The sequence below is a fragment of the Harpegnathos saltator genome, unplaced genomic scaffold (genome assembly GCF_003227715.2).
Source record: "Harpegnathos saltator strain DR-91 unplaced genomic scaffold, Hsal_v8.6 scaffold217, whole genome shotgun sequence".
Taxonomy (NCBI): Eukaryota; Metazoa; Arthropoda; class Insecta; order Hymenoptera; family Formicidae; genus Harpegnathos; species Harpegnathos saltator.
In genome coordinates this window covers 330,725-356,864 of record NW_020230003.1, presented here as the reverse complement: position 1 = coordinate 356,864, position 26,140 = coordinate 330,725, and the positions used below count along the sequence as shown (strand labels likewise).

At 41.4% G+C, this 26,140-nt stretch overlaps 1 protein-coding gene across 1 annotated transcript in view; it reads right to left on the bottom strand.

The window, feature by feature from the left end:
• Positions 1-907: 907 nt before the first annotated feature.
• The window catches only part of LOC105188220 (uncharacterized), a 69,231-nt gene continuing 43,998 nt past the window's right edge, over positions 908-26,140 (bottom strand). Inside the window, exon 4 of the mRNA XM_025298365.1 lies at positions 908-1,071. Coding sequence (XP_025154150.1) covers positions 924-1,071 — 148 coding nt within the window. The 3' untranslated portion in view covers positions 908-923. The remainder of the gene's footprint in view (positions 1,072-26,140) is intronic.

Below are 26,140 nucleotides of genomic sequence, written 5' to 3'. Positions count from 1 at the left end.
AAAGTTACCTCAAGGTCAAAGGTTATAGTCACCATTGAATGTCTTTTTTATTCCCTGCACCTTTTGTCGAAGAAGTTTTTTATTATAACTAATATTTCAAGAGTTACCCGGCCGTACTGAAACTTTTTGAACACCCAGTATATAAAGTTAATATATATAAAGTACTTTTAATATTTGTGAGAAAAATATCAATGAAAATAATATTATATAATATTCCAACGTTGACACTAATATAAAATTATAAATTTATTTTATTCTATTAAATATTATCTGAAAAATATTATCAAAATGTTAAAGAAACATAAGTACAATATGAATTACAACACAGATAGACAAATTTTGGCATATTGTCTATATAGAAACTGAATTTGAGAATTGAAATAGTAGTATAAATATATAGAGATATATCCTCATATGGGAAACATTTTAACAGCATATAAATGAAGCAATTTGATGCCATGAAAATTGCGGCACATGCCACATATTGTGTCGGCAAGAGAATGCAATTAATCAGCAATATAAACAAACTGATATTTTGCTGCAAAGTATAGAATAATAAATAGATATTTCTTATAACAAGCATATTACAAACATGTTATGCTGCACTAATGATATAAAATATATTGAATGCGTGCATGCTATTGCCAACATGTCTGTTTATCTGGAAACGATATAACATTTGTAACTTCAATATTACTGATATTTCTCCAAGTCGGTGTCAAAATTTGTTTATATGTAGTATATAATATTAAATATAACATATTTGAAAATATTATATGTTATTGAATATTTTATAATAACATCATAGTAAAGATATTTTGCTTACTGGATAAAACTGTTTATTTGCTTTGTTTTAAATGCCGCAAATGTCGAAAAAGTATTCTTTCATCGTGAGCAAGAAGTCGGCTTATATATTTTTATTGTCAACTCACCATGTTGTATCTCGTCGGAAATTGAAAGATGTAAGCCGGCGTATCGATAAAGATTATCAATGGTGATGCTATTAAGTTCCGCACACAACGCAAGATTGCCAGGCACGTCAACAACAGACATATCAGGCATGTTGTTATCCTGCAATGAAATATTGCGAAATGATAATTGTTACATTATATTATTATAACAATACGATTTAATTAGCACTTTCTTCGCTTCTTTTATCTATATGGAGGACAAAATTTAATCGAATTAACGTGACTAATCAAGCAACATACAATATTGAGCCAATGTTATATTTGTACCAGCCAATCATTAATTAATTAATTTGTGTTGCTCAGGAACAAATGTACTACATGCGTTTTGATTGAAAGAGACAAAAATTCTGGTTTTTAAGGGGTAATTATATGTGGCGCAGATGTTTTTAAAGCTACTTTTACGAATTTTTTTAACAGAAACGATAGAAGCAGTGGACTTAAAATTTTCACAGTGTATTCTTTAATGTTCAAAGTATAAAATAAATTTGTTACTATCTATATGGAAAGCAGACATAAAACTTTAAACGCGTTTATCTGGAAACACCATTGTCTTAAACTGTCGACACGATTACGCAAAAACTACTGAACTGAATAACTTGAAATTTTTACACAATATACAGTAGACATATAGTTTTCGTTCCTGTCTCGAATACAATTATATTTTATTTTATTCATTTTTTTTAAACATAATTATGAGTTGAAAAAAGTTTCATTTTCGATACTTTTTTTTATGCAACCATTATTTCCTCAAACTTGGTTTCACTGTCTTTATTTTGGTACGGGCTATAATGGCAACCACATATTTTTAAAATCTTTCTCATTTTTCAGAGTAGTGAGAAGCCCAGAATTATATCGACAGCAAACATAGAGCTCGCAAACGGATGACCGCATTTTTATCTATAATTACAAATAGGATCGGTTTTTGTGATTCAATAAAATTTATTGTATACTTTTAACATTAACGAATACATTGTGAAAATTTCAAGCCCATTAATCTTACCGTTCCTGTTAAAAAAATTCGTAAAAGTAACCTTGAAAATGGCCTTGCGCATGCAATTCCCCCCTTAATACTTTTCATCGTTTTTATGTTTCATCGTAGCTTTCATCGTTGATATTTGATGAATACCTAATGGTGCCATAGAGATGCATTATTTTGTGATATATAACGTGCGATTAATATTAATGTGATTAATAATTAATACCTAATTTCCAGGGTGCAATGGCTAACTTTGGTAGGAAGTCCGGGTAACGAGATACATCACTGCAAATTCACGAACCGGGAAGCCGTCGTAAAACGGCAATATCAAGGCTTTGCGATCCACTTTTAAAAGTGTAATATATAGTTGAGTACGTTCATTGTACTGATGTATTACATTTAACGGTGAAGAAAAAAGAATGCGTAGAACATATTGAAAAGCGTATGGGTCCACAACTAAGGAATTTGAAGAAAACAAACATGGAGAAAAAGGAAAATTGACAGACGAACTGATAAAAGAATTAACTATATTCTATGAGTTAGCCATCAGAAGACATCCAGACTCTGTTGATGATATATATAATGCTATGTGGGCCATGTTTTATTACAAGATCTCGACCAATGAAACCCCCAATATATACTCCCCAACATATATACTGTCCAGTGGGGTCATAGAGTTGGTGTAAATGGCGAAAAAGCGGAGGCAAGAACACCTTGAACGAATTTAATCACGAACCGCCACTTCATAAAGATATTGAAGATGTTATAAAGCCGATTTACAATGATTTATCATCGAAAGAGTTGCTAGAAAGATGTCTGGGTGGTGACACTCAAAACAACAAAAGTTTTAATTTCACTGTCTGGCGACTGACGTTCAAACATCTTCACTGTGGCCCAAAAACGATCAAAATCGGCATATCGAGTACTTACAAGGTTTGTCTGTTAATCCGCTATACCACGGCCATAAAGTATCCCTTCCTGCTCTTTGAAAAATTCATTAAGGTGCATTTGCTCGCTTTTACGCGCTGTCCGAGCCTCTTTTGTGGCCTCGAGGTTTTGTTAGCGGCTTATTTAGCAACCGGCACTTTTTTAATGAAGGCTCCTCTGCCGTCCTTAAAACCTTAATGAATTTTTCGAAGAGAAGGAAGGGATACTTTGTGGCCCTGGTATAGCGGATTAACAGACAAACCTTATAAGTACTCGATATACCTCCGTCAACTGTACTCGAAACTTTAAAGGCGTTTTTCTCGAAAATCTTCTTCGTGAATGTACATAACATTGTTGTATGCAAGCCACGAGGTTTGTGGAAGCGTCCGTTGTCCGTGAGCCTAGGCATCTGATCGATTGAACAACTGAAGAAAGATTGTCTAGACGAAAGAAACAATCAATCAATAAGAGAGATCAGCTGAGAGAAACGTTGACAGCAGTCTTAAGAATTTGCGCGAAAACCTGAGCTTTTGTACATTTGAAAAGAGTTCTGTCATTATAGAATAGTAAGTAGTTCTTCCTAAACGAATTACAATTATTTCCGTGAACCCGGTATACGCGAGTCGGTCGCGCATTACAATATTTATAAAACTATTGGACCGATTGACTTCAAATTTGTACTATATGTAGAATAAATATCCTTTTATCATTTAATGAACGGAAAAAAGCGATACGTTATATGTATTTTTTTATAGCAAAAAATTCGGTCAAACTTTTGTGTTAAAAATCGACGATTTGAGTTTGACAAGTGACCATGACATCAATTTTTTTTAGTTCGCCAAACAATAGCTATATATATATGAAGTAAAATGCCGTTTGATTTTTCTTGTTTCAGATTACCAGAAAAATAGAGAAATCGTGTACACCAGCAACCGCAGAATTTCGCGCGGCGTCATGGTTGAGGGGGATCAGCAGGCGGAATTCTTCATGAAAATAATAAAAAAAATTTTTTGTATCTGAAATGTTAGTAAATATACGCTGAGAATTTAGAAGTAATTGATTACATAGTTTCCTTAAAATCCCAAAAAAGCGATATGTTTAGTATGTTTAGGAAAAAACAGGAATCTCTCTTTAAGACAAACAAAAGTTATAGTCACTCAGGTAAAAGCGCCGCTATTCGAATCTCATCTCGCCGTTCCTACGGCTCGCCATGCGTTGCCAACAGTTGCTAGATTGACTGAATCGTATCATAGCCTGAGCAGCTGCAATGCTTCTCTAATCATTAATTTCGACGCGTGCTCATTCGTCAAATTCCTATAATTAATAACTCGATAACTATCGCGAATATCGCAAAACGGTATGAGTCTTAATTCAGTCTATGTTTTCACGAACTCTGTAAAAATTGTCCTGGAACACTGTGTACAAATATCCCATTTTAATCTTTCAGCTCTCGTAATTTTGCAAAGAACGGTTATAACGAAAAACGTTAGATATAAAAGTTATAGGATTTTAAGTCTTTGCAAGGGCTATGTTTGCTATTTTGGGCCTGGACTAATTTGGATCTTACAAGGCTCAAGTCAAATTTGTTAAACGGAAAACTCTATTTTTTATTGCAGATATGTAATCTGCATGAAAAAATAGGATTTTGCGTATATCTAATTCTACATATATTTATGTATAATCATATATAATTTTATACAGGGTGGTTGATTATAAGTTGATCGAGAAACTGTTGCCGGTGCGCGGCGAGGGGAAAGACAATGCGCTGCTATTCGTTGTTTTATCTCGCCGGACCTACATCTCGCCGCACGCCGCCAGCAGTTGCTTGGTCGAGTGGGCCGCGCTGTGGCCTGAGTAACTGCAACGCTTCTCCAACCATCTATGTCGGCGCGCTCCGATTCCTCAGATTTCTGTCATTAATAACTCGATAATTATTGCGAATCTCGCAAAACGGTATGGGACTTTTATGTTTATCTTAACCCAATCTACCTTCACATTTCGGGTTGGCAACTTATAATCAACCACCCTGTATAGAGTGTTAAAAAAGCATACTGACAAACCTTAAGAGATAATAAAGGATACATAAATAAGCAATATGTGGTAGGAAACTAATGATTGAAAACGTAATAGTATGATATATGTAAATATGATATGATATGATATGATATGGTATGATATAAATAAATATTATACATAAGGAAAATATCGTTATTGTACAATTGCATTTTACCATACATACCTTTTTATGTACGTGAACAGAAGAAATATACTTAATTTCAACTAAATATAGCAATATTAGCACATAATTAACTAAATATTTTTAAATTTTCTAATATTAAACAGTGGGAGGATATATTTAGTGTATGTGTTTACATTTTGCTATATTTAAGTGATTTTTCGATTTTTAAACTAACGATCATGTACGGCATCTCAGATTGCTTTTTTTTCTTTGTATCAAAATGAATCATGTTACATGGATTAAAATAACTGATATGCATATGGCAATTTTATAATAATATTTTTCTTTAATACCTTATGTCTTATAGATAATGCGTTTCCGATCATTAGTTTCCTATCTCATATTGTTTATTTATGTATCTTCTATTATCTCTCAAGGTTGTCGGTATATTTCTTAACACCTTATATAATCACATGATTTCTTTTCCTGAGTATATATCATATCAGATAAATTCTTAAAATCTTAGAATCTAGGCGATTTTTGCAGATTTTGACTTTTCTGTACGTACATGTTAAAGGATAGATTAATAAAAAAATATGAAACTTGAGCCGCATTACTATAGTGACTTCTCGAATTGCAAAGGATAAGATTCCTGAGCGATCGTTGCAGCCATATTGAAACGTTAAAGGCGAGAAATAGCACATTCAAAATTCTTGTATATCATTTCCAAATAAAAAAGTAATATTTGTATGAAAGAATACTCAAAAACGCTAAAGCATACTTGTAAAATGTTTTGAACATTGTTTTTTTATATACTAGAATAATACAAGCGCGCGTTACGCGCGCGCCATTTAGCTTTTTGTAATTTTATGTATTATGTAATTATCCGTACGAATTACCAATACTAATACTGAAAAATTAATTGTTACCATATTGTTATTTAATAAGTAGTGAATTATTGTAAAAAATATTGTAAAAAAAAAAGAGTTGGTACAGTTTATCTCACACACATGTATTTTGCATGTATTCATAAGTTAACTATAAGTTTCCATAAGTTTTTAACAAAATCTTTAAAACTAAAAACGGTACTAACTCAATACTTTCTATAATAAGTCACTATTCCTTAAATTATCAGAGTTTTAACAACCCAGGTAGAACAGGATTATCATTTAAAAGTCATTTTAGAGTCAAGATGATATCAGAATGACTCAAGTCAAAATGATGTCAAGTCATATAAAAATCAAATTTTTATTATATTATATTATATTTATTAGAAAAAATATTAAAATAATGTGATATTAGATATATGACAAATATTAATTGTAATATATAATATATTAGTGAACCAGTGATTTCATGATTACTTATAAATATTTAACGAAATATTAAAATTATTAATTTAAACAAAAAAAAAGTTTAAAAAATCGAAATTAAATGAAAGCTATTCATTTATTTGAAAAATTATTATTTCATATGGAAGTTTGCAGAAACTTTTCTGTTGAAACATTTCATATGATATATTTCAGAATTCTTCCAAAATGGTTACACATGACATGTGAACTGTTTTTAAAAACTTTCTGAAAGCTTTCTGGAACATTCTTTGCTGTAATGATAAAGGTGTCCTGTAAATCCGATTCACAGAACGTCCTCAGGATATCTTTAGTAGCTCACTTGGGATATCTTTGTGCTCTCGTGAATATTCGTCTTGTGGCTGCCCTGCTCTCTAAAAGTGAATCAGTGAAACTCGCTGCCCATCAGTGAATACATTGATTGACAGTAATTTTTCATTGATTAATTTTAAGAGAGTGAAGACGTCCTCGTGCTTTCCTGAGTATGTCCTGAGAATGTTCCAAAAACATCCTTAATGGGACGTCCTCTGAATGTCGTCAGAACGTCCCATGGATATAACAATGTCCCCACCTAGTTCCAAGACATTCTGGGACATATTCAAGATAATCCTGAAGATGTCATGTGCTATTTGGGTACATATATATACAGGGTCCTCAAAAAGTCTTTGAACGATAAAATATTTCGAAAATAATCAGTTTTTGGAAAAAATGTTTCAGGCAAAAGTTGTAAGGTTTAAAATTATCTATTTATTGATCTTATCAGTTTGACCTTAGCTAGCGTCAACAAGGTCAGGGTAAAGTCACCTTGAACTTTTCAAATGGAATGCCCTACTTTTTTGGACATATTCTTATAACGTATCTCAAGAACTCTCCAAAACACTACAACAAAGTATTTTTTTGTTAAGTACATCCCGAGTTATGAAGTTTCAAAGTTATAGTACCGTCGGCATTAGCATTACCCAAGGTGCACCGCGTGGAGATTGCACGATCGGATTTACACCTCGTGTGTGTGTGCATGCGTGCGTGTGTGCGTGCATGTGTGCGTGCGTGCGTGTGTGCGTGCGTGTGCGTGTGTGTGTGTGTGTGTGCGTGTGTGTGTGTGTGTGTGTGTGTGTGCGCGAGTGTGCGTGTGTGTGTGTGTTATGTAACAGAAACAAGGATCCCACGGTTCGTCACTCCCGTAGTATTTCATGACTCTAAACCCTTTCTGTTGTGTAAAGTGACTTTATCTCATCTTTTAAGATGTGCAATATTTTTCAATTAATTAAATGTTCAAATTGTCTTAAGGTCTCAAGGACCGTGAGGTCCTTGTTTCTGTTACATAACACGCAGACGCACGCACACACATACACACGCATACACACACACACACGCACGCACGCACACGCACACGCATACGCACACGCACAAGCACACGCACACGCACACGCACACGCACACGCACACGCACACGCACACGTATACGCACACGCACACGCACACACACACACACACGCACGCACACACACACACACACACACACGCACGCACACACACACGCACGCACACACGCACGCACGCACACACGCACGCACTCACACACACACGAGGTGTAAATCCGATCGTGCAACCTCCACGCGGTACACCTTGGGTAATGCTAATGCCGACGGTACTATAATTTTGAAGCTTCATAACTCAGGATGTACTTAACAAAAAAATACTTTGTTGTAGTGTTTTGGAAAGCTCTTGAAATACGTTATAAGAATATGCCAAAAAAAGTAGGGCGTCCCATTTGAAAAGTTCAAGGTGACTTTGCCCTGATCTTGTTGTCGCTAGCCAAGGTCAAACTGATAAGATCAGTAAATAGATCATTTTAAACCTTATAACTTTTGTCTGAAACATTTTTTCCAGAAACTGATTGTTTTCGAGATATTTTATCGTTCGAGGACTTTTTGAGAACCCTGTATATATATATATATATATCAGGTGTAGTAAAAAGAAATCCATTATTTTTCCAATAGATGGCTTTAGTTATTTGTATCTCGCGTTGTATAAGTCCGATCGGGTTCCACTAGATGGCATTAGAAAGATAAGATTTCGTACTAAAAAAACTTTTGTGACAGTTTTGTGATTAGTTGACTCAGTTTTGTTTGAGCGCGCGTCAAAGATGGACACTAGCAAAGAGAAAATACGCTATATTTTACAGTTTTTCTTCGATAAAGGCGAAAACGCAAGCCAAGCGGCTAAAAATGTGAATAGTGTTTATGGTCCTGATACTGTAACAGCCAATCACGCGCAATTTTGGTTTCGTCGATTCCATTCCGGTAATTTCGATGTCAAAGATGCACCACGCACTGGAAGGCCAATTGTCGAAAATATCGATAAAATCATGGACATTGTCGAGTCCGACCGTCATGTAAGCACTGTTTCGATTGCCCAAGAGCTAAAGATTGCACAAAAACCGTTTGAAACCATTTGAATAAGGCTGGATACAAAAAGAAGCTCGATGTATGGGTGCCATACGAGTTAACGAAAAAAAATCTCATGGACCGAATTTCCATCTGCGAATCGCTGCTGAATTGCGACAAAATCGATCCATTTCTGAAGCGGTTGGTCACTGGTGATGAAAAGTGGATCACTTACGACAACGTCAAGCGAAAACGGTCGTGGTCGAATCGCGGTGAGCCGGCGGAAACGGTGGCCAAGCCAGGATTAACGGCCAGAAAGGTTTTGCTGTGTGTTTGGTGGGATTGGGAGGGAATCATCTACTATGAGCTGCTCCCCTACAGCAAAACTTTTAACTCGGAACTGTACTGTCAACAATTGGACCGTCTGAAGGAAGCAATCGCCCAGAAGCGGCTAGCTTTGGCCAATAGGAGAGGAATTGTGTTCCATCAGGACAACGCCAGGCCACACACATCGATAGTGACTCGCCAGAAGCTCCGGGAGCTTGGTTGGGAAGTTCTTATGCATCTACCTTATAGTCCGGACCTGACACCAAGTGATTACCGTCTGTTCCTGTCCATGGCGAACAATTTTGCTGGTGAAAAATTCGCTTCAAGAGAGGCTTGTGAAAATCGACTGTCTCAATTTTTTGCCAATAGGGACGAGGGCTTCTATGAGAGAGGCATAATGAAATTACCTTCAAAATGGCAACAAGTTATCGAACAAAACGGCACATATTTGACTTAAATCGAATCATTCTAACTATGGTAATTAAAGCCTTCAATTTCATGCAAAAATAATGGATTTCTTTTTACTACACCTGATATATATATATATATATATACATATATATATATATACATACAACGCACTTGACATATGTTATTACAAGTCACTTGATCAGATAAATAATTATAAATATATATGTTTAAAGATAATATAATTATACTGTTCTAGAAAACATTTATATATTACAGAAGAATTGGAATGATCAAACAGGAGATGCCTATAAAACTATTTTAGAAGCAATGCGTCGTGTTGATAGAAAAACCTTTCTAGTTAATTCCCAGGACTCTCATAACAATGGTAAAATATGAACTAGCATATAAATCTCAGATAAAAAAGATATAAAAGATTTTAATTTGAGAATCATACAAAATTACAGAAAAGAAGGAAAAACTACTACAAGATGAAGAAAAGAGATTGAAGAATCTTGAAGAAGCTAAGGCAATTATTATAGAAAAGGACAAGTTTTTACCAGATGCAAACAAATTAAATTTAAAAAACCATAGAGATAATGTATGGTTAAGATGTCAAGATAGGTACATAAATTAATAGCGTATTCGACTGAACCTGGATTAACCCACGTTGGGTTGAATAAACTAAGCTTATTAGTTGAACATATACTATATAATACATGTTTGACCAATAAGCTACTTAGTTTATTTAACCCAACGTGCGTTAACTCAGGTTCAGTCGAATACGCTATTAATTAATGCATCCATCTTGACAGCTTAACCATGCATCATTTCTATGATTCTTTTAATTTAATTTGTTTTGTATTAGTAATATTTACCTCCTTTATAACGACCTCTGTATACATTATGTATTTGACATAATTTATCATAAAAGCCTTACTTATAAGCATATTTTATATATATAGAAATGAATTTAATATTCTATACCTTGTCTTCTAATAGCGTATTTGACTGGACCCGAGTTAACCTACGTTGAGTTAAATAAATTAAACTTATTGGTTGAACATGTACTATTGGTAGTACATGTTCGATCAATAACCTCTTCAACTGGATTCGGGTTAACCCAACATCGGTTAACCCGAATCCAGTTGAATACGCTATAAGAAAACAAGGTATACAATATTAAATTAAATTTTTGTTTACATAAAGTATATTTATAAATGAGGCTTTTATGACAAATAATGTCAAACATATGATGACCAACATAAAACTTGCGAAAGGTATTCAAGTGGTAGATACCGAAAAAGTTGTAGGATTAGCTTTCAAATAAGCGAATGATATCCTCTGTAGTATTTAGTATACTTATAAGTTTATTTTCAAACATTTAAATTGAATAATAGAAGAACAACAATAATCGAAAGATATAAAACACATGAAATATAACAAATAACCAACATTTTTATGAACATTCTTCTATTTTTCTTTTTCGTGGTGTTTTATTTACTTTACAAATTTGTAATATAGACATTCGTCCTTCTAATTTTTTAATATCATCTAGATTGTTTACTTCTAAGTATTCTTGATCATCTGTAATTTAAATTAAAAAATTTTGCATTTAATTAATTACTACATGTAATAAAATACGCAAATATTCAGTAAACCACAAATATCAATAACATGATATCCATATTCAAATGTCAATTCAATTATATATTATGTTATGAAATTATTAAATATTATGTAATATATGCAAAATATAGTTCCTAAGAAATTTTATTACAGTCACAATATGTAAATAAATATATTACATGTTATCATTTGTCCGTTATTTTTAATCAATAACTCAAAATTGCATATGAATGTTCGCAAAATAATGAAGAAATTTTTAATTCTGTTTGACTTCATCTATGTATTGTCATTTTATCAATATATGTCATCAATATATCAGGTGTAGTAAAAAGAAATCCATTATTTTTCCAATAGATGGCTTTAGTTATCTGTATCTCGCGTTGTATAAGTCCGATCGGGCTCCACTAGATGGCGTTAGAAAGATGAGATTCCCTCGTGGGTGATTTTTTAATAGGGAAGGGGGGTTTAGAGGTGGAGAGAGTCCGCCAGGCGGAAGCCTCCTCCCCTCCCCCCGGGGAGGTTGAGCATGCGGACTCCAGGGGGCTAGCCCCTGGAGGGCCGCCTATTAACGAGGACCGACCACCGTCCTCAAACTGGCGCCTCCCTGACCGCGGGGATGGCGCGGTGAGCCCGCCGGGTAGGCTGACGCGGGCGGCCACCCAACGTGGGAGCACCAAGTCCCTGGTGTCCGCGGGTAAAACCGCGGCACCAGGGACCAAAAGACCGGGCCATCTCTGCTTAAAGCAGGGGAAAGGGGAATCTTCTCCCAAGAGCAAGGGGATTATGGAGGAGGCAGACGGGGCTGCGGGAGCGTCGGAGCGAGTCACCGGTCCGGTGATAAGCTCCGACGTCATTCTTTCGCAGGGAAGTAAGATCTGTCTCCAGGGCCTTGGAAGGACTGCTGCGGGACCAAGAGTGGGACCGGGCAGAAGCGGCCCCCTTAGCCAGAACACCGGCGGAAGAGGAAGGAAGAGGATGCGGAAGGCCGCCAACACAAGCGGCAGCTTCTCCGGGAGGAAGTCTCCCGCCCTGGAGCCAGTAAAGAAGGGGCCGGGTCGGCGACTCACCACTGGGGAAGGGGTGGGGGCAAGGAAGAAAAGGGAGATGGAGAGGAAAAAGGAGGAAGAGAGCCAAAAACTGGAGCAGGATGTCCGGATACTCCTCGACACAGGAATGCTGAGGTCCCTTGAAGACAAGCGCCCGGTCGAGGAAGTGTTCCGCGATAACGCCACCATCACGCTCCTTAGAGAGGCCAGAGTGACCGAACTGGCCTCGGAGGTGGGTCGAGCCTTGGGCGCGGTTCGATTGGTCTCACGGAGGTCCCGCACGCTGAAGGGGACCTTCGTGGGACTATTGAACCGCGCTGTGGCCACCTCCGAGGCCGTGATGGCCACTCTGCTGGCGCGCACAGCAGAGCAGGACTGCAGAGGAGGGGAGGCCTCCGAGACGAAAAGGGAGGCAGAAGAGCTCCGGATGGAGCTGAAGAAGTTGCGCGTAAAGAATAGGAGGTTGGGCGAGGAGTTGGAGGCCATGAAGGCCTCCACCTCCTCGGTCCCCGCCCTTCTTCCCTCATTGCTCCCCAGGAGAAGGAAGTCGACGTACGCGGAGGCGGCAGGGGGATCAACGACGTCAACAAGCACGTCGGCAGAGGAGGAGGAAGAGAGGACAAGGAAGGAGGATAGGAGGAGGAAGAAAAAGAAAAGGAGGAGGGAAACCAACCCTTCCCCCCTCCCCCTCCTTCGAAGGGGAAGGATGTGGAAGTGGGAGTGCTCGTGGAGATCCTGTCGTATGACGATAATCCCCCCGAGCACCCCCCTCCACCAACGTGGAGGCCAAGCAAAGCTGAGGAGGAGCTGGACGCCGCCATGGCCGTCTCGGCCCATACTTGCAGCCACGGGGAGGAGCTCCGCCGAATGAGGGCGGAGCTCGACTTCCTAATGGCGGCGAGTGAAGGGGGCCGGGCGGCTGTGGCGGTGGCAACAGCTCCGGCAACGGCCACGACCCAAGTGGACACCCGGGCACCACGGATAACGGCGGACCCGGAGGGATCCAAGGAGGGAAGAAGAAAGGAAAGGCGGAAGAGGCAGAAAAAGAGGAAAAAGGAGAGGGACAAGAAAATGAAGGAGGAAGAGAAGAGGGCCCGGGAGAGCGGGAAGGGAACGCCGGCTAGGGAGCTCTTAGAAGCGATCCGACGGCCAACCAAACCTCAGCAGGAGCCAGAAGGGACATCTGAGCCCGCGGGGTCCCAAGTGGTGGGAAGGAAGGCGAGACGGGGGGGGGGGAAGGATGGGACAACCTCCTTCTCCCATGCCGCCCCCCACTTAAACAAAAGGAGCCCGGGAGGGGGAAACCGGCAATGGCGACAGGCAGACCAAAGCCGCCGCATTCGGCGGCCGTCACCATCATGTGCCCCGACGGTAAATATGAGGAATTTATGATTGAGGCCAGGCGCCGAATCAGGCTGGCGGACCTGGGGATTAAATCTTCCCTGAGAGTCCGCCGGGCCCTGAATGGAGCAATGCTCGTGGAGGTACCTGGCCTCAACGTTGGGGCATCCGCCGACCGGCTTGCGGAGGAACTCCGCGGCGGAGAAAGGCCCTGGTTATCGCGTCCAGAGACTGGCGAAATTCGCTGCACTGCGATTAGCCGGCCTGGATGCGACGACCAGGGCCGAGGAGGTGACGGCCGCCGTGGCCCTCGCTGGGGGATGCTCGCCGGAGGAAGTTTCCTCTGGCGGGATGAGTGTCTCCCAGCGAGGAATAGGTGCGATGATGGTACGGTGTTCGCTGGCGGCGTCCGCTAAGGTCGCCGCCGCGGAGCGGATTCCAGTAGGATGGACCCGCGCTGGGGTGACGGCACTGCCCGCTCGCGCGACGATATGTTTCCGTTATTTGGAACGGGGACATGTGCGCGAGCGGTGCATGAGCGCCGTCGACCGCAATGGTACTTGTTACCGCTGCGGTAACCCCGGCCACCGCGCCAAGGGGTGCACCGCGGCGATGCGCTGCCTGGTGTGCGCAGAGGCGGGCAGGCCCTCTGGTCACAAGATCGGAGGGCCTGCCTGCAAACCTCCTCCCGGGGAAAAAGGGAGGGAAGGAAGAAAGAGGGAGAGAGGCATAAGGGGAAGGAGACTACTGGCGGGGGGGAGGCCCGAACCCCCACCGCCGGGGGAGAACCGGACCCCACTAAGCCCGAGGAGAGGAAGAGAAAGGCCCCCCCTCCACCGAGGGAAGATGGAGCTACGAGGGCTCCGACCCCCTCACAGGCGGAAGTCCAGGATGAAGGTGTGCTCACGGGCAATCTCATCGATCTGGATTGGGAACCGGAGACCAGCGAGGACCTGGCACCTTTTCCGAGAAGGAAAAGAAGAGGGGAAAAGGAGGAAGCCCACAGGGACGAAGATGATCCGAAGGTAAGGAGGGTGAAGCCCCCGGGCACACCCCCAACGACTGTAGATAAAGAGGAGTCGGAGGGAGCGCTGCCCCTGACTCCCCTTCTGGTTGGTCCCCCCTCGTACCCCCGAGAGGAGGAGGCCACAAAGGTAGGGCCCCCCGTGTCTCCGCGGAGACACCCGCATCGGAGGCCACCGAGGCCAGGGCCTCCTCCTGTGAGACCGGGACGGCGTTGCCGCCCGGAGTCTCGCAGGAGGAGGTAGATGTAGGCAGCCCGGAGGAGGCGTGAACGGCTTAGCCTTCACGCTACTCCGGGCCCTACAGGCCAACCTCGGCCGCGGCGTCTCAGGATCTCTGCTTGCAGAGAATGGCTGAACTGGGCGCCGGGCTGGGGGTGATTGCCAAGCCGTACTGGGTGTCGGTACCGGGTCCGAACTGATTCGGCAGCCCGGACGGCTCGGTGGCCATGGTGGCGAACCCTGCGGCGGGGACCCCTCCCTGTACTTTTAGGGAGAACGGGTCCTCGTACGTGGCGGTCGATTGGGGGCCCATCACTGTGGTGGGGGTATATCTCCCCTACCGCAGGAATAAAGCGGGTCTCGGGGAGCTCGCCCCAGTGAAGAGGGTCCTCGACAGGATCGGGGAATTGGTACGTAGGTGCCATCCCCGACCTGTCGTGATTGCCGGGGACTTCAACGCCCACTCGGAAGGGTGGGGTTGCAGTCCCCGGCAAAGGGACCCTCGGGGTGAGTCCGTGATCGGCTGGGCAGCGGGGCTGGGCCTCCTGTTAATGAATAGGGGCTCAACCAGCACCTGTGTGCGGCCGAGGAGGAGTTCGGTCATAGATTTGACCTGGGCCACCTCCTCGGCCGCTGGGATGTTCCACGAATGGAGGGTGGAGGCGGAGGGCGAATCGCTGTCTGATCATAGACATATAGCGTGGGCCCTCCGCCTCCCCAAACCCGCACAGGTGCTGGCCCGCTGCCCAGGGGAGGGGAACTTTCCCCTCCCCAAAAGATGGGCCCTTAATCGATTCGATTCGGACAGGTTTCGGGCGGCCGTCCTTGCGGCCACCTGGCACCTAGATGTGGGGCCAGGTGAGTGGGACCCCAGTCCCACGGACGGGGCTGGGGAAATAGTGGGCATCGTGGCGTCGGCATGCGACGTCGCGATGCCCCAATCCCACCCCCGCCGGCGTTGGGCCATGTACTGGTGGACGGAGGAGCTGGAGACACTCCGGGACTCCTCCGTCCGAGTCAGACGGTTGTATTACCGGGCTCGGCGACGAGGCGGGGATGCCGCGAGGACAAGAGAGGGCTACCTGCAAGCCAGGAAAGCCCTCAAGGTCGCCATCGTCGAGGCCAAGCGAGCGGCCTGGGAGCAGATGGTGAGCTCCCTGGACGACGATCCGAGGATAGCGCCCATACAAAAAGGTCATGGGAAAGATCCGTCCATGGGCGCCCCCACCAACGGAGACGTTGGACCGCCAGACCCTCGAGGGGTTCCTGGACGCCCTCTTTCCGAGGGCAGAAGGGGCCCCCCCATGATCCCGACCCCCCATTGGGGGAGGGTGATTGGGACGAGGGTCTGGCGGTGAGTCCAGAGGAGCTCACCGCGGCCAGGAAAAGGCTCGGGGCCAAGGGGAAAGCCCTTGGCCCCGACGGAATTCCTGGCCGAGCCTGGGCCCTCGCCCTCGGCGAGGGAAACCTGTCCGAAGCCACGCGCAGGATATTCAGCGGGTGCCTCAAGGAGGGGGTATTCCCCCCAGAGTGGAGGAGGGCCAAATTGGTCCTCCTCCCCAAGGAGGGCAAAGCACCCGAGAGTGCGTCGGCCTACAGGCCGATATGCCTGCTGGACGAGGCGGGCAAGATGCTGGAGCGCATCGTTGCAGACCGCCTCGTCCAGCATCTGTCCTCGGAGGGGCCGGATCTCCACGACCGCCAATACGGGTTCAGGCCCGGAAGATCGACGTTGGATGCTATCCAATGCTTCCGATAGTGACTCGCCAGAAGCTCCGGGAGCTTGGTTGGGAGGTTTTTATGCATCCACCTTATAGTCCGGACCTGACACCAAGTGATTACCGTCTGTTCCTGTCCATGGCGAACAATTTTGCTGGTGAAAAATTCGCTTCAAGAGAGGCTTGTGAAAATCGACTGTCTCAATTTTTTGCCAATAGGGACGAGGGCTTCTATGAGAGAGGCATAATGAAATTACCTTCAAAATGGCAACAAGTTATCGAACAAAACGGCACATATTTGACCTAAATCGAATCATTCTAACTATGGTAATTAAAGCCTTCAATTTCATGCAAAAATAATGGATTTCTTTTTACTACACCTAATATTTCATCAATATATGTCAGCATATTACGATTCTTTATTAAATTGTCCGGAAAAAATGTTACTGATATCTGCAATTTATTGGATAATGTTCAAAATTTGTATTATATCATTTTTGGATTTATATATTAATATAATTTATATATTTTTATATTTTACCTTTATTTATTATGTTTTCAATTATTTCAACTTTATTACCCTTATTTATATCAAGCTCAGAATACTCCTCGTCATTAAAATTAATAATATGAACTCCCAATTTAAAATTACCATCTGTTACTGTACCATAACCAATTTTTTTATTCATAAGATTGTTATGCTGCGCGTGAAAATTTGTTTTGATGTATGCAACCAATTCTGTAAATAAAATACATGAATTATTATAGGTGAAAATGTAATGAAATAAAGTAGTCGAAAAGTGAGTACTTTTTGATATATTTTACATTTTATTAACAATAATTTTCAATATAAAATATGAAATATCTTACAAACTGTTCACTTTTCGATAAAAATATTTAAATATTTAAATATTTCAAAAATAATCGATTGTGATTGGTTAATTTTGTTACAACTTATGACTAATTGTTTATTGTAGAAGGTCCTTTAGAGATCTTCTACAATAAGCAATTAGTTATGAACCTTCAGCAAATTGACCAACCACAGTCAATAATTTTCAAAATAATCGACTGTGATTGGTCAATTTGCTTATGACTTATGACTAATTGCTTGTTATAAGATGACTTCTGAAGGATATAAATTCTTTGCACGTTAAAAATTTTTATTCATAATCGTAAGTCTATAAGAAAATTAACCAAACATAAACCGATATTCATAGTCGGATCTTAAGGCCCATCTACAATGATTGTAAGAATATGGCTGTAAGGCTGCAAAACGCGAAATGAATTATTTTCATTCGCTGACAGTTTACGTTATAGCCTTACAGCCATACTCTTACAGCTATTGTAGACGAGTCTTAGAGGCCTTCTACAATAGGCAATTAGTCATAAGCCATAAGCAAATTCGATTTTTTAAATAATTCACTTTGATTAGTCAATTTGCTTACGACTTTTGATTAATTGTTTATTGTAGAAGACCTCTTATATTTAAGTCTCTCTAAGAGGTTTCCTACAGTAAGCAATTAGTCATAAGTTGTAGTCAAATTGACCAACCACAATCGATTATTTCAAAAATAATCGAATGTAATTGGTCTATTTGCTTACGACTTATGACTAATTGCTTATTGCAGAAGGCCCTTTAAGTTTATTTTCAGATACTATACGGTTTATTTCATCGGCTACGAAGCATCTGAAGATGAACTAAAGACGATCTTAAATATAAAATCCGACTATGAATACCAGCCATAGTCAATTATTCTTGTTTCATTGAATCATACTACGATTTCGATTTTACACTAATGTCCAATTTCTTTACCTTCGGTTAAATTTAACTGTCAATTATTCCAGTGGAAATGATCTAGGACGCGGTTCATCAATTGCTACAAATGCTTCGAAGCGTTTTTACTTCTCTCTCTTTCTTCGCTCGAATCCAAAAAATAGAATGAGAAAGAGAAACGTTTCGAAATATTTGTAGCAATCGCTAAACTGCACCTCCAATCATATTTTTCGTTAGCCAGAATAAACAAATGCTACTGGTTGATTACGTTAGAATAACCGACAGTTAAGGGTCTTCTACAATAAACAATTAGTCATAAGCCGTAAATAAATAGACCAACCACAGTCGATTATTTAAAAAATAATCGAATATAATTGGTCTATTTACTTACGGCTTATGACTAATTGCTTATTGTAGAAGGGGCTTTAAGTTAACCGACCTTAAAGAAATAGGTGAATCTGTGATACCTCCGTAAACCGTGTTACAACCTCAGAACGCTATTAATGAAACGTTGCATTTATAACGTTATTAATTAATTGCATTTATAACGTAAAATATATCGTGTAGAATTAATCGCAAAAATACAAAGTTTACTACTCATAATCCACATGTATAACCGGAAGAGTACGAGTTAGGATATGCTTCATTATAAAAAAAAGATGATATCACAAGGTAAGTTTTATTAGATAAATGTAATAAAATATAATAACAGTTATAACTTGAAAAATATCTAATTCTATATACAGGGTGTTTGATAGCTGATCATGCAGACGAAAGTTGGAGATAGATTGGGTGTAGCCGAGAAGAAAAGTCATGTACCATAATGTCAAATTGGCAATAGTTACCGAGTTATTAATTAAAACATGTGAGCCAACGAGCGCGTAGAGAGCGGAGGGCGTCCGCAGTAAGCACGTAGACATTTGATACAGGCGGAATTAGTGAGTTGCTGTAGACAAGCGCGCGCGGCGAGGAGCAACGTACGCGACAAGAGGCGATCGCGCGCGACGAGGAGCGAGCGAGCTTTTTCTTTACAACTTTTTTCTTATAGCTCGCTCGCTCCTCGTCGTTCGCGCTCGCTCGCTATTCGTCACGCTCGCTCGCCTCTTGTCGCTTGCGCTCGCTCGCTCCTCGTCGTTCGCACTCGCTCACTCCTCGTCGTTCGCGCTCGCTCGCTCCTCGTCGTTCGCGCTCGCTCGCTCCTCGTCGTTCGTGCTCGCTCGCTCCTCGTCGCGCGCGTTCGCCTCTTGTTGTTTACGTTGCCTCTCGCCGCGCGCGCTTGCCTACCGCAACTCGCTGACTCCGCCTGTATCAAATGTCTATGTGCTTACTGCGGCCGCCCTCCGCTCTCTACGCGCTCGTTGGCTCACATGTTTTAATTAATAACTCGGTAACTATTGCCAATTTGACATTATGGTACATGACTTTTCTTCTCGGCTACACCCAATCTATCTCCAACTTTCGTCTGCATGATCAGCTATCAAACACCCTGTATATACAGGGTGGATGATTATAAGTTGCCAACCCGAAGTGTGAAGGTAGATTGAGTTAAGACAAACATAAAAGTCCCATACCGTTTTGCGAGATTCGCAATAATTATCGAGTTATTAATGACAGAAATCTGAGGAATGGGAGCGCGCCGACATAGATGATTGGAGAAGCGTTGCAGCTACTCAGGCCACAGCGCGGCCCACTCGACCAAGCAACTGTTGGCGGCATGCGGCGAGACGTAGGTCCGGCGAGATAAAACAACGAATAGCAGCGCATTGTCTTTCCCCTCGTCGCTCGGGATAGCACTAGAGATGTCACTTCCGAACATCTCTCAACGTTATCTAGGGATGGGAGAGTGTCGTGAGCGTGGAGCGTCAGATAGCTCAGTGGTCTAGAGCAGTCACCCGGCAAGCGAAAGACCCGGGTTCAATTCCCGGTCTAGCGACTACCGCACTCTCGATACTTTTCTCTCTTCGGAACGAAAAATGAGATGCAGGTCCCGAACGCCACGGCGTCCCGTCTCCACCTAGTATGCCCTCCTTCTTTCATGGTAATGAAAGTGGTAAATAAGACTGGACCCGGTACAGGAATTTTTTGTTCCTCTCACTTAGCTCTATGTCTCTACGGAGCCCGTGTCCCAAAGTTCTGCGTATATATATACAGGGTGTTTGAAAGCTTATCATGCAGACGAAAGTTGGAGATAGATTGGATGTAGCCGAGAAGAAAAGTCATGTACCATAATGTCAAATTGGCAATAGTTACCGAGTTATTAATTAAAACATGTGAGCGAACGAGCGCGTAGATAACGGAGGGCGGCCGCAGTAAGCACGTAGACATTTGATACAGGCGGAGTCAGCGAGTTGCGGTAGGCGAGCGCGCGCGGTGAGGGGCAACGTAAACGACAAGAGGCGAGCGAGCGCGACGAAGAGCGAGCGAGCGCGAACGACGAGAAGCGAGCGAGCTATAAGGAAAAAGCTATAAAGAAAAAGCTCGCTACATCCAATCTATCTCCAACTTTCGTCTGCATGATAAGCTTTCAAACACCCTGTATATAGAATTAGATATTTTTCAAGTTATAACTGTTATTATATTTTATTATATTTATCTAATAAAACTTACCTTGTGATATCATCTTTTTTTTATGATGAAGCATATCCTAACTCGTACTCTTCTATACATGTGGACTATGAATAGTAAACTTTGCATTTTTGCGATTAATTCTACACGATATATTTTGCGTTATAAATGCAATTAATTGCAACGTTTCATTAATAGCGTTCTGAGGTTGTAACACGGTTTACGGAGGTATCACAGATTCACCTATTTCTTCAAGGTCAGTTAAACTTAATAATTTGGCATAAGAATTTGGCAAATAAGATAATTGGATATGAATCAATAACCGATGAAACATAAATTGGAAGTCTATATTATAAATTTTAATGAGGAAGATTATTCCATCATGAATATCAACAAAGGTGATAAAGTGCGATTAATTGGTACTATAAGGAATAAAGGTATAAATACTTTGCGACGTGATTTTTTTTACGCCGGCAAATTTCCGCCGGTCCACGCGTCAGGGTCTCTTACACAAAAAAAGCGTTAAGTTGGGCGCCAGGTGCGAATAGCCACACCACTCACCAACTCTAACCGTTCGGAAGGCTTGACCGCAACGCGGGCGTCCGACGGGACCGGTAGCTCGTATGAAATTTTACAGTCGGTAGACGGGCGGGATTCGGCCCGAAATCGGGAAAACGTGTAGGACAAGAAGAACAGCGTGATAACAGCGGAACATTACTTTATTCTTTCGGGAGCCGGCGCTCTCCGATAGCTTCGCGGGACGGTACACACTTCTTTCGCTCGCTTTCTCGCAAGCTCGGTATCGCTCTGCGCAACACAATGTCTACGAACGCTACATTGCAATGCACAGGACACCGACAATAATGCAGGTGGAGCGGTCTTACAGAGTCAAGAACCTCCCGGCGGCGTGGTCCTGAAGGGTCGTCGGGCGGGTCGCTCCTTTCGCGAGATTGGCGGTCGTCCTTCCTTTTTTCCCCTTTCTTTCCTCGGCAACGCACTGTGCATTTCGCCTTTTGGCACGATAGCTACCGGAATACAAAACTCTAGCGCGAGCGGAACGAAAAACTCTTTTCTTTCTCGAACGGAATACAATCTTGTTGTAAGCAGCGGAACGCAAAAACGAATCTCTCTTGATCTAGATCCCAAGCCGATCTCCTTATCTTTTTCCTTTCTTCTTTTCGGCTTTCTTGTGCCTCCCGTTTTTCAGAAGAGGTTCCTCTCTTTCCCCGTTCCTCGCTCTTCCTATCGCTTGGGAGTTCTTCCGCGAATCTCTATTGTGGATCCGCGGGAAGGATGTTCTGTCTCATTCCCTCTCGCTCTCTCTCTCTCTCTCTTCCCTCGCTTTGTCTCCTCTGTCTAGACACGGTTTTTCGGCGAGCGGGCCACGCGCCATGGTCGTGGTCGGCGGTACCTCGCCTAGTTTCTTCCGTCTCCTTCAGCGATGTCGTCTAAGCTTGCCTAAGAACAATCACGGCAGTCGGTAGTCTGTTTTGGAACGATACATGTTTTCTAATACGAGATAGGAATGGAGAGCAATCACCTGAGGGGCGCGTGCCTGACCGTGAGCGAAGTCCTCCTCATCCTTCCTGCTCCTCCTGTTCTGCTGTTCGGCTCGGGAGGTTCAGGGACACAAAATCGGGGGACGCGAGACCGTCTCACCTGCACGCTCTTAACACTAATGACGTTTTTCCAAATTATTACCATTTCTCGGGGGGGTCCGCTAGCACTCCTCATTGCTCGCGCGCTAATTACCGCCCCCCCGCGTCGGGACTGAGATTTCGCTTACTAGTGATGGGCGCCCGGCGGCTGCCACGTCACAACTTATATCCTTATAAATATGAATAGCTCTATTTAATATAATCAAAATATTTTTATAAACACAAAAATAGGAGATATTACGTCACGAAACCAACAAATGTTACCAACATTTTCGAATGATCATTTTGAGCAAAAAAGTTCATATACACCATGGGTCGATTCAGCTCCGTTCTCAAGATATGAGCAAAATAAAGTTTTTTTTCTTTATTTGGAATGGTTAAATTCAAATCCAATCTCCATCTCAATCTATAGTCTGATACATATTTTAGTCTTAGTCTATAATAAGTGCTTTAAGCCTTAAGCCGTAATAAATTGACTAACCACAGTTGAATGTGAAAAAAATAATGGACCGTAATTAATCAATTTCTTATGGTTTAGAATTTAAAGCATCTATTGTAAACCAGAACTGATTAGGCTTTATACAAGAAAATGTTTATATCTTGAATGAAACCGAATCAAGTTATGGTGTTGATGAATATAAACTTATTTTACCTAAAATAATCATTCGAACATGTTGGCAACATTTGTCGGTTTCATGACGGAATACCATATCAGTTTAAAAAACAATTATCTAACTTTTCCAGTTGATCCACCATATTTAGAAGTTAATTATTTAAACAACATTCAAAAATTGGAAGGACGAATATCTGTCTTATCATTGACTAAGGCGAATAAAACTCCTTAAAAAAGAAGATTAGACCAATGTTTATCTCAAGAAGTAAATTCTGTTAAAATAATAACAACAACAACAATAATAATAATAATTTAAAATATTTCTCTCTTATAGAGTAAGAATAACAAGAGAATGGCTTAATAATATTCGAAGAATTATCAATATTCAAAGCGTGTTTTAAAAAATGTTATATTCAAAAAATTTTAGGAATTATTTGTTACCTATGTTTATGTTAAAAAAATATTAAGATGTAGAAATATTAAAAATAAAATGTGCTAAAAACTGTTCATGGTTAACTGTTCATTATTCCTTAAATTATTAATATATTAATTTTAATTATTGAATATTTTTATTCTCATTTTTTTACATTATTATCAATAACGTTTTTATTCTATTTTTTTTTTATTTGACGGTATTAAAATATACAGAGCGAAGAAAAAACCCCGGGACACCTGAAAATTTCGAAAAATATACACTTTATGAAAAAATGTTTCAGACAAAAGTTGTAGCGTTGAAAAAGATCTATTTACCGATCTTAACAATTTGACCTTGGGTGGCGTCATTAAGTTTAGGACAAAGTCACCTCGGATTTTTTAAATGGAACTCCCAATTTTTTATTGCACATTCTTATAGCCCTTCTTCAGACCTTTTCAAAGCACTATGATTTTATCCAATTTGAATAAGCTGTTCCGAAGTTATCGAGTTTTTTAAAGTAAGATATCTAGCCAACTAAGGCAAGATCGGAGGATGATCCAGCCAACTAAGGCAACATCGTAGGATGATCCAGCCAACTAAGGCACGATCGGAGGATGACTCGGCCAACTAAGGCAAGATCGGAGGATGATCCAGCCAACTAAGGCACGATCGGAGGATGATCCGGCCAACTAAGGCAACATCGTAGGATGATCCAGCCAACTAAGGCACGATCGGAGGATGATCCAGCCAACTAAGGCAAGATCGAAGGATGATCCGGCCAACTAAGGCAAGATCGGAGGATGATCCGGCCAACTAAGGCAAGATCGGAGGATGATCCAGCCAACTAAGGCAAGATCGTAGGATGATCCGGGCAACTAAGGCAAGAGCGTAGGATGATCCGGTCAACTAAGGCAAGAGCGTAGGATGATCCGGCCAACTAAGGCAAGATCGGAGGATGATCCGGCCAACTAAGGCAAGGTCGGAGTGATCGAGCCAACTAAGGCAAGATCGGAGGATGATCCAGCCAACTAAGGCAAGATCGGAGGATGATCCAGCCAACTAAGGCAAGATCGGAGGATGATCCGGCCATCTAAGGCAAGGTCGGAGTGATCGAGCCAACTAAGACAAGATCGGAGGATGATCCGGCCAATTCGTAAAAATAATTGCGCGACTAACTTCCAGGTGTTGGGTCCTATTGGCTTGTCTTAATTTCGTTGATTGATTTATTTCAGTTATTTATTTATTTGAACTATTCTGCTGTTCGATGTTTATTTCTTCCATTTATTCATTTAATACTCATTACAGTTTAGTGAATCGCAAACTCGACTGAAATTCCTCTATTTTTTTTTAAATTATTAAGAAACAGCTTGAAGCTAGTTGTAAGCAGACTTAATTGCACTTCATTCCGTGCTCATTATTATTCTTCAGCACTGTCTTTAGAATAACTTTGAATTGATCCAAATATTAATTTAGTCGATTAGACTAAATCTTATCACTTCTGCTTGTCAATATGGCAAGTCTTTCAGAACGAGAACGCATATCTCTTTTGATGATGAGAGGATGGGATGATCGACTAAGGTCGTACAATGATGTGAGGTGGCTCTTTAATGAAACTTTTCGTAATCAGGGTAATGGCATTTCAAAATCTACCGTTGAAAGAACGATAAGACGTTTTCAGGAAACTGGAAATATGAATAATCGTGCAATACCAGGTAGCCCGGTATCAGCAACAAGTGTAGAAAAATCATTAGATGTTCTACAATTCTTTATCGAAAATCCATATGATTCGACCCGCAAAGTAGGACAGCAACATGAAATAGGTCAAATGTCTGTGCTTAAAATATTGAAAATGAATCAATTTCATCTTTATAAGATCCATCTTGTACAAGAGCTAAATGAAGATGATTTTGATAGGCGCATTGAATTTTGTGATTTGATGATGGAAAAAATAGCCGAAGATCCTAATTATCTATCAAATGTAGTATTTTCAGATGAGGCAATATTTCAGTTAAATGGCCACGTTAATCGACACAATTGTAGATTTTGGTCAGATACAAATCCTCATTGGATTGAAGAAATACACACGCAGTATCCACAAAAAGTGAATGTTTGGGTAGGCATTTTGAATAATGTTCTCATTGGTCCACTCTTTATTGACGGAAATCTAACAGCGATAAAATATGAGAATATGGTAAGAAACGAAATAGTTCCAGCGATACAAGCAATCATGGATGACAACTTCGAGCATACATGGTTCCAACAAGATGGTGCCCCTCCCCCACATTACGGAAGGGATGTCCGTAATTATCTGGACACAATGTTTCCTCACCGATGGATAGGTAGAAGAGGACCTATAGAATGGCCTCCTCGATCACCCGATTTATCACCTAACGATTACTTCCTGTGGGATCGTTTAAAAGATAGAGTTTACAAAACGAAACCATCAAATTTGGATGACTTACGAAATCGAATTCTTGATGAAACTGCTCTCATCCCTGCTGATTACATTCAAAAAGCCGTTTCATCTTTTTACGATATATTAGCTTATTGTCAAACTGTTGATGGGAGATATTTTGAACAATTACTTTAAAGCTTTCCAGTATTGCCTTAGTT